The sequence below is a fragment of the Telmatherina bonti genome (assembly GCF_933228915.1).
Source record: "Telmatherina bonti genome assembly, chromosome: 11".
Classification (NCBI taxonomy): domain Eukaryota; kingdom Metazoa; phylum Chordata; class Actinopteri; order Atheriniformes; family Telmatherinidae; genus Telmatherina; species Telmatherina bonti.
This window is the reverse complement of record NC_136629.1, coordinates 13,333,440-13,343,021: the sequence shown is the minus strand read 5'-3', so window position 1 is coordinate 13,343,021 and position 9,582 is coordinate 13,333,440. Positions and strand designations below refer to the sequence as shown.

Genomic DNA, 9,582 nt, shown 5'->3' with positions numbered 1-9,582 from the left:
ACATTTGGGCCATAAACATTTGCAATAGTTAACTTAACATTTTGAATAGATAATGTAACTATTAAAAATCTGCCTTCTGGATCTGTGATTGTTTGATCAATGTCAAATTTTAAACTTTTATTAATAAGAGTGGCTACTCCTCTTTGTCTGGAATTATAGCAAGCTGAGTAAACATGTAGAAACTGGTCCGTTGAAAGATTTATTGTTGAATTAGATAAATGAGTCTCCTGCAGGAGAACGATGTCTGCCTTCATTTCACGCATCTGATTAAGAATTTTTAACCTCTTCTCTCTTGTACCAGCTCCACGCACATTCCAAGAGACAAACCTCAGTGCATCCATAAACCAACAAAAACGAAGACTATCTGCATATTACAAACCTCAGTGTATCCATAAACCAGCAGAGATGGAGGTTATGTGCATATTACCACAGCGTGTGTCTGTGTGTAACCCGCTGCTTGTGCGCCTGTCAGCTGTGTGCGGTACCTGGATCTGCGCGTTAAGTGTCTCTATGTGTGTTTTCCTCATACTGAACTGTGAGTGTATGTGTGAATCATGCATAACGTTGTGTCCGATGTTTAATCTTGTGCGTGCGCCATGAAACATATAAATAGAGAAGTAGGTGACATTACTGATAAAAGTGAAAGGGTTCAAACAAAGAAAAGTGAAAAGAGAAAAAAGTGACCGTGCCAAAGGAAGAAAATAATGTAAAAGAAACATCAGTGACGAGAACGGTGTAGCAGAGACGGGTGGAGAAAATACTGATAATTATTTTGAAACCACAGTATTACAAATATGGCATAACTTATTTAAGATTTAAGATTATTAAGGAACATACCAACAAGTCAGTAGAGCCACGTAGTGATGTTTGGGTCGCGGTGCAACTGTCCATTGATAAATAATTTATCCACGGCGATGACAGCGCGAGCTCCTTCGGCGATGGATTTTCTCCTGATAGGGAACAAAACTCTCCGCCGATCCAGGATCTCTCTTGGAAACTGGTCATTAACTGCATAATGAAGGCCCCGAAGTTCACGACCCTGACTCTTCACCTGCTCCTTTTGTTTGTAGTTAACAAACTTGGCTACGATGGGCCGTGGCCGGCCGGCTCCGGGTTTCCTTCCGCCCAGACGGTGAACTCGGTGAAAGGCGATGTTCCCCACCGTTTCTTCCGGGAGCTTTAGATGAGTCTGGATGAAGTTTTTAACTGTGGTCCTGGGGTCCTCATCTGCTTGTTCTGGAATCCCTGCAAACACCAAGTTGTCCCTCATGCTTCTGGCTTGCAGATCCAGCACCGCTTCCTTCATCTTCTTGTTCTCCTCGGAGACTCTGATCAATCCCTCGGTGAGGGATTTAACCGACTCTCTGAGGACCGCGTTTTCTATGGCCAGTGTTTCCACTTGCTTCTGGCTGAATTCCAGTGATTCCCGCAAGGCCTGAAACTCTTTGTGGAGAATCTCCACCAGGCTCAAGCGCGCATCGAAACTACTGAGCTTTTTATCGATAGAAATAAGAACATCGGTCGTGTCGTTCCCCGGCGACGAAATGGCTCCAGATGAATCCTCGTTCCGCTGTCTTTTAGCCTGAGATGATGCGGCTGGGGTCAATGTTTGCTTTGGCTTCCCCATGACAACTCTGTCGAAACACTGATCTATGAAGTCCGTCAGGCTGGCCAAATCCTCCTCGTTGTGCTCCAGAATGCACCTTAAAGGGACACTATTTACCTACTTAGGAGAATGTTCAAATTAATTTCAGATTAATTTGGCAAAACGCACACATTAATAAATGAATGAATGAATAGTTTACGTTTGCCTAGTGGGACTCCGCCGTCTCAACCTCACTACTTGCCTACAGCATTACGTCACTTACCTGCAAATCTGAGACCATGGTCCTCAGCCGGAATAGGGTGGATTGCCCTCTTCGGGTCGGGAGTCAGGTCCTGCCTCAAGTGGAAGAGTTTAAATAACTCGGGGTCTTGTTCATGAGTGAGGGAAGGATGGAGCGCGAGATCGACAGACGGATCGGTGCGACGCCTGCAGTAATGCGGACTCTGCGCCGGTCTGTCATGGCGAAGAAGGAGCTGAGCCAGAAGGCGAAGCTCTCGATTTACCAGTTGATCTACGTTCCTACCCTCACCGATGGCCATGAGCTGTGGGTTGTGACAGAAAGAACAAGCTCTCAGGGGGCTGAAATATGTTTCCTCCACAGGGTGGCCGGGCTCTCCCTTAGAGATAGGGTGAGGAGCTTGGTCATCCGGGAGGGGCTCAGAGTAGAGCCGCTGCTCCTCCGCATCGAGAGGAACCAGTTGAGATGGCTCGGGCATCTGGTTAGGATGCCTCCTGGACGCCTCCCTGGTGAGGTGTTCCAGGCACGTCCCTCTGGAAGGAGACCCCGGGGAAGACCCAGGACTCTCGGCTGGCCTGGGACGGCCATAGAAATATGGCTGAAAGGACTACCTAAAGACTATTGTTGTCTTCATTAAAATTCTTTTCAGAAATGTTGTCCGTTTAGTTTTTACTGTAAACAGCAGTGACTTATTATTGTTGCGGCGGGCTTGTTAGTAAAAAAAAAATTTCACTACTATGTGGTTTATTAATAATAAATCACCTTAACTGGCTGGTGCAACGGGTCTGAGATTTTTATGGCATTAAAAGATGCTCAGAGATTGGCTGTTTTGTAGGAGTGTATTGGTATTTCTTAATAATTACATCACATACTCTCAATCATTTGGAGTTCCCCAACAACTGGAACACACCATTATTCACACATCAACCATAAATTACATTTACATATGCAAGGGTTCAGAAATTAACCTTTAGTTGACATCATTATGCTTCTCCATCCTTCAGCAGACGTTTTCTGCATCAACTGATATTTTCATCTTCAGATTCTAGGTCTGGATCAAACACAAAAGACCAGATCTGTGCTGATGCCATGAGACTTAAAAGTTTTCCCAGTTTGCTAAGATCTGAAGAAAAGGCCTTCATCATTCTGCTTCACTGCTCACCAAGCTTCCAGAAATCAACCAATCATACTTTCTCCTGATGAATCCTCAGAGGAAGAGGATTCCTCAGGCTGAAAGCTGACCTGAAAGTCCTCAGGATAAAGAATTTAATGAGCAGAAATTATGTCTAGCTCCACCTTAGGACAGATTGGTCGTAAAATGCATCACATATGATCGCAGTGGGAAGTTTTTGCTTTAAAATTTAGCAAATCCATTCATTAAAAAAAGCACAGCGGTAAGGTGCCATTAAATGTTGAAACAACCTGGACTTTGTGATTTTAGGAGGATAAAATGTGTAAATTCTGCCTTCATTTGTCCTGGTTTTTAAATCTGAACTATAAAAACTTTCTACAAGTCTGGGTTGTTGTTCCAGCAATCGATATGCAACACGCCGGTGGAGCTGGGAACGGATAATCCTCCATAATCCCTCAGAGGAACGGGGATGAAACAGACAATAAGAGGAGGATCAGAACTCAATAAGACCGGCTCAACTCAGGAATCCCCTGAGACAAAAACTATCCAGAGACCAGCTTAGTTTTCATTTCTTTGTTTCTCATAACCCCCCTCCAGACAAACACAGACCCCCTTTAACAAGAAAATAATCTTTATTATTCTTCACTCTAAATAACATTTCTGTACAAATTGTTTGGTTTCATCAGAGTTCACAGAAACCTCTGGTCCAATCACAGCGCAGCAGCAGCTGATGTCACTTGTTGGCGGGCTGTGCGGCAACATAGAGGGCCACGAGGCAGTAGACCACACCCCCGATGGTCAAACCCATGGTGGTCCGGTACAGCAGCTTGTCCATCGGACCTCCCTTCAGGTGGACTGGGACCCCGTTCGGGGACTGGCACAGAGAACACAAGTTGCATGTTAGGGGCGGGGCTTATTCCACCTGCCACATTAGCTCCTCCCCTTTCAGGGACTCAGCACACCTGTTGCTGGCATCAGTTACCTGGAAGAGCTTCTGCAGGGTGGGAACTTTGTTGGATCCCATGTACTCCACATGACTTCCTGCTTCACTCACCACTTTGGTGGGAGTGGCGAAGATGACTTGGGGAGTTTGAGGACTGGCGGCTGGACGTAGACCCTGGACAGGTGAGCAGAGGTCATGTGATTAGCTAAAAGAAAATTCATGATTTAAGACTAATTCTGACTTGGTCATGTGACTTATCCTGAGAACAGGTGACCTGATCACATGATCTGAGGACTGAGCCGTCACAGGCTGCAGGGTGTGTTTCAAGGAACATAAAGACACACACAAATCATCTCACCTGTAAATCCATCAGTTAACCTGATCTGCAGAATTTTCTTGCATTGTATAATTTGTTATCCTCATTTAATGACAGGCGTTTCCTGGTTTTTATGTTGATGACACAATTATTTATTGTTTTGGATCATCTCCAGCTAAAGCCGTTGAGACTTTGCAGAGAGCTTTTGATGTTGTTCAACGTACTCTTCTGCAGCTTAAACTGGTTCTAAATGCTGATAAGACCAAACTGATGTTGTTTACTAGTTCCAAGAAGGTGTCTCAAGTACCTCCTGTGCTCCCTCTCATGGGAAGTGTCATAGAGGTGGTTCATGCGTATAAATACCTTGGTATCTGGCTTGATGATGCTTTTACTTTTAAGCCCCATATAGAATATCTTGTGAAGAAACTAAAACTCAGATTGTCTTTTTTTCTTTTGAAATAAATGTTGTTTTTCTTTTACAGCTAAAAAACAGCTAGTCGGTGCTACATTTTTATCTGTTTTAGATTATGGTGATCTGGTGTATAGGACTGCTTCAGCTCAATGGCTACATAAAATTGACACTGTTTACCATTCATCTCTGAGGTTTATTACAATTTGTAAAAGATTTCAATTCACATCATTGTGAATTGAAATGTAGGGTAGGATGGCCTTAGTTGTCCATCAGGAGAATGGGGCATTGGTATATTTTTATTTATAAGGCCATGCTTGGGCTGCTGCCATCCTATATCTGTGATTTAATCACACAGTGATGTGTTGATTCTTATTTTTTGCGATTGAATGATCATTTTATGCTTTCTGTTCCATTTGCCCACACAGAACTGGGGAAAAAGAGCCTTTGTCTAGTCCACTCCGTCTACGTGGAACTCTTTGCAGAAAGACTGGAAAGTGTCCCAACTTATTTCTTTGAACGGTTTTAAGTCCAGACAGAGATTGTGAGACGTCCTCCTTTAGTTGTTATTGCTTTTATTATTTGTTCTGCTCAAGTGGTAACATGGCCAGGACTCCCTTGAGAAAGGGGTTCTCAACCTCAATGAGACTTTCCTGGTGAAATAAAGGTTAAATAAATAAAAAAAAAAAAATGAATGCTGACTGATGATCACCAATCAGAACTGACAGCATCATCTGTCACATCCAGCAATCCCAATGTAAAACTGTTATACGTGGAGTTCCACAGGGATCCGTCTCAGGACCTCTTCTGTTCGAAACTACGTTAATTACATGTCAAATAAAGTACCGGCTGTTACCATGAAGACAAGATACCAAAGTTACGATGGATTTATACTCGCACAGCGTAAGGGTGGTTACGGTGACACTGCTGTAGGCTCGACGAGGACCTTCCAGACTTACGTGTGCCCCCACCACACAGCACAGTTACGCAGACATTTTCTCTTGTGGTTGGTCAGTTTGTGACTATGGTTGTGGATCTTCTAGCCAAATTTGTGCAGTAATCATTTTAAAAAATAGCTAAATATATTTATTTATTTGTGTGCTCATGTTGTCACCATCTTGTGAAGACACAGAGATGCCTGCAGGAACTGAGGAGAACCATAGAAAGAACCCTGGAGTTTAGCTGCTAATATCTACCCCATGGAGACGGCGGTCCTACCATACGCAGTGAATGCTACATTGTATAGGTGAGTGAATAAAAGTAAATGTGTCTCTTGGGGCTGTGACGGTACACTTTTGTCCTGATTCGATTCAGATTTTTTTTGGTACCGATTTGATTTAAATTTCAATTTTTATGATTCTTCAATATTGCTGATTTTTGTTGACTAAAAACAAAAAAAAGAAATAAAAAAAAGGTTGATTTTTTTTTAAACAAATTAAAAAAAAAAATTTAAATTGTGAAGCAAAAAATTCTGATATTTGATTTTTTTTATTTGATTTCCCACACCTAGTGTCTCTTGAGACTGATAGTTTTGTTGTTATAATCTAGCTCAGTGTTTCTTAATCCTGGTCCTCGGGGTCCACTGGCCTGTACGTGTTTTAGGTTACCCGACTTAAACACACCTGACTCAAATCAATGGCTCATTGTCAGTTTTTCATACAACTTATCAAGCAGTTAAATTAATCTGCATCAGGTGTTCTGGAGTTGGTAGAGACTAAAACATGCAGGGCAGTGGGCCCTGAGGACCAGGATTAAAAAATAATGATCTAGCTGACATGATCTCTGTGGCTTTCAGTCGCCAGTATGAAGTTGTCATCGTCTGTAGAAGAAAGTGTGTTAATTACTGGGATTTTCAGCTTCTCCTGGAATCCGCCCTCCTCTACTACACTTAACAACCTCACTAAATGATCTATGATCGATCAAATCAGACACTCATCCGAGGAAATATGATAATTTCTATCTATTTTCAAGACGACAGGATTTTACGCTGTTTTCCTTTTAGATTCCAGCTGTTCTGGGTCAGATTATGTGGACATACTGTGTAAAAGGTGGTCCGCAGAGGTGGATTTTACACAATCCTGGACCTGGTTAGAATAAATGTCTACATCAATAAGTCCACTAAAACCCAAACAGTTTCTGCAGAAGAACATCCAGTGGAGTTTGTGAAGGAAATGTCGCACTAACATGATGGGCGCTGCTATCATGCACAAAGCAGCACATGCGTGTAGAAGGAAGGCAATATTTATACTGTCATGACAATCTGCACAGTGAAGCTAAAATATCTATTTATAAGTCCCAACCAGCAAGAATCAGGTAGAGACCTGGTACACAGCTCCGACTGGAATGATTAAGAAACTCTGTCGTATCAGATCATCACACTGATCAATCAGCTGCTGAGTAAAATCATTCCGCTATCACAGATCTCGTATCATAAAGTGCTCTCAGTGAAAAGCAACACCAGAGGCCTGAGCTGGAAGTCAGCCCAGAAGGACCCACTGGTTCTTCCAGGAAAGAGGACTGAGACTGAGAGGACTACAGCCATACGAACAATTCCATAGCTCTGAGACACGTCCACAGGCCCGAGGCGTCTACACATTTATATTAAAATGTATTTCCATGATCTTATGTTACTTATAAATATTTTTATTATGTCCTATGTTACAATTTTCTACTGGGATAAATAAAGGTAGTTAACACTTTATTTAAGTGTATTTTCTCTAAGATTGTTGAGCCACCAAGAAGAGTTTTTCACTCTCGTTTTTGGGGTCTGATTGGGGCTCGACCATGAACGGCTGTATGTTTGGTATGGACATTATTTACAGAGTAACTACTTTGTGTTATTTACCAGTTTTGTGTTTCTACCATAGACTGTATATAAAAAGATGGACGTAGCCTCCGTGACGTCACCCATAGGTTTCTGAAGAGCTATGAGCATCATGGTGGATGATTGACATCGAGTGAACTCCCAGCTGGAACTAACCAGCTAACGGAGGTAAGCGGGCTAAAGCTGAGTCACGCTGTTAACCGGCTAAAAACCGCGGTTGTTCTGCGTTCTGCTTACTTGAAGCGGGTCATCGGGTACCTGTCAATCAAAAGGACATGCCCCTAAATATGCAGAACTTCCAAGATTAAATTACATTAAACGGGCGAGTTAGAAAAAACATTCACTCCCCCCACAGTTGTCATGAAGTTAAACCAGACCTATTAAACCTAAAACGGATTTATGTACCAGGCTGTAAACATGTTTATTTCTGCTGTGAAGTTGTTCTTTTTAACATGAAAGTCTATGGGGATCTGCTCTGTTTTGCAGCCCCTACTGGATGAAGGGGGAACTGCAGTTTTATGCACCTCCACATAGGCTTCACTTTTTCCGCTGGAGGCTCCGTCCATCTTTCATATACGGTCTATGGTTTCTACAAACAAAACAGCTGATGTGCACGCTCCAACAAAATACTCCTAGCAGTTGACCAATCTGACACAGCCTGCAGCAGGAGAAGGCGGGGTTTGGGCAGAGGCAGATCTGACAGGATCAATATAAAATTAATAAAGGCATTTGTGAAAAATGCTTTGTTATTTCCTTTCATATTAAAATAAATTAACCCAAAATGTGCATGATAGAGCCACTTCAAAGCCATTATATATATATATATTTTTTTTTTCCTGTCTGTAAAGAGTCTTGAGATGGTATTGCCATGATTTGACGCTATATAAATAAAGTTGAATTGAATTGAATTAAGCTTGACCTCATCAGCACCAGTAGATCACATATTGTGAGGAACACAGGCCAAACATGTGCAGGTCCCAGTTTTACAGCCTGAATTTATCACTGGATAGCTAACTAAAAAGGAGTTAAATAAATCAAGAGTTCAGTGTGAACTGAGAGATAATAAGATGCCGGTCTGGACTTTTACCTGGGCTACACTACATCCTTCATGGCACATCTACAGGGTTACAATGGCTATTTAAGCACATAGTGTTGGGAAAATTAATAAAATTTTCATTATATTATGTTGAAAATAGCACCTAAAACTACAGATTGTGGTTTTGTTAAAACCAGTTTTACCTCAATGGGACACAGGTACAATTAGGTGTGTTATGGTTCATGCTAGCTTAACACACACAACGGATGTGGTTATTTTCTACAAATTTCCTGTGTAAATACCAGTCCATACAGACATCATATACTAAACAAGATGCATATCGTCAGTAAATAATCGAGATATAAACAAACCGTCTTCATTTAATTTCTGGTTAGCATTAGCATTAGCTGCGATCCAGTGAAGGTCACACGGCCTCTGAGCCTCACCTGCGGGGTATAGGCGGTGGCAGGAGCTCCGGCGAGCCGCTGTGTCACTCCGTTCAATTTGTAGTACATGTTCACCGGCAAAACTCCGAAACAACACCGGAACACGCGGCGGGTTACTTCACCTCGAAGCGAGCCTACGCTGACCCAGTGTGGCGAGGCGACGCTGTTCTGCGTGATGCCGTCACATCAGCGTAGAAGGACGTGCGGCAGGGCAGAGCGCTGTCCGTGACGCGCCTGCGTCGAAGTAGTAAACAATCAAAAGTAAAAATAGTCACTGTAAAATATCTAGTTAAAGAATATTTACCCGAAACTGAAACATCTCAACCAAGAAATTTCTTTATATTATTCATTTAAATGCTTTTTATGTCCGTTTTGTAAACTTAAAAATAATTTAAACAGCTCCACTAAGGAAATAATACATGTTCTGTTACAAAAGTCACTATATATATATATATATATATATATATATATATATATATATATATATATATATATATATATATATATATATATATATATATATATATATATGTATATATACGCATACACTAAAGGTCACCTTACATCACACATGATAAAATTGCATTAAAATAATTAATAATAGCAATAAAACATATATATATATATATATA

The 9,582-nt window shown here is 41.6% G+C and overlaps 1 protein-coding gene across 1 annotated transcript; it reads right to left on the bottom strand.

Moving 5' to 3' along the window:
- Positions 1-3,381: 3,381 nt before the first annotated feature.
- On the bottom strand, positions 3,382-9,125 carry LOC306762414 (cytochrome c oxidase subunit 7A2-like, mitochondrial). The gene is made up of 3 exons (XM_079248857.1): positions 8,951-9,125; positions 3,959-4,093; positions 3,382-3,850 (listed from the first exon to the last, which is right to left on the bottom strand). The coding sequence occupies exons 1-3, from the start codon at positions 9,017-9,019 to the stop codon at positions 3,710-3,712; spliced, it is 345 nt and encodes a 114-aa protein (XP_079104983.1). The 5' UTR covers positions 9,020-9,125; the 3' UTR covers positions 3,382-3,709.
- Positions 9,126-9,582: the final 457 nt, after the last annotated feature.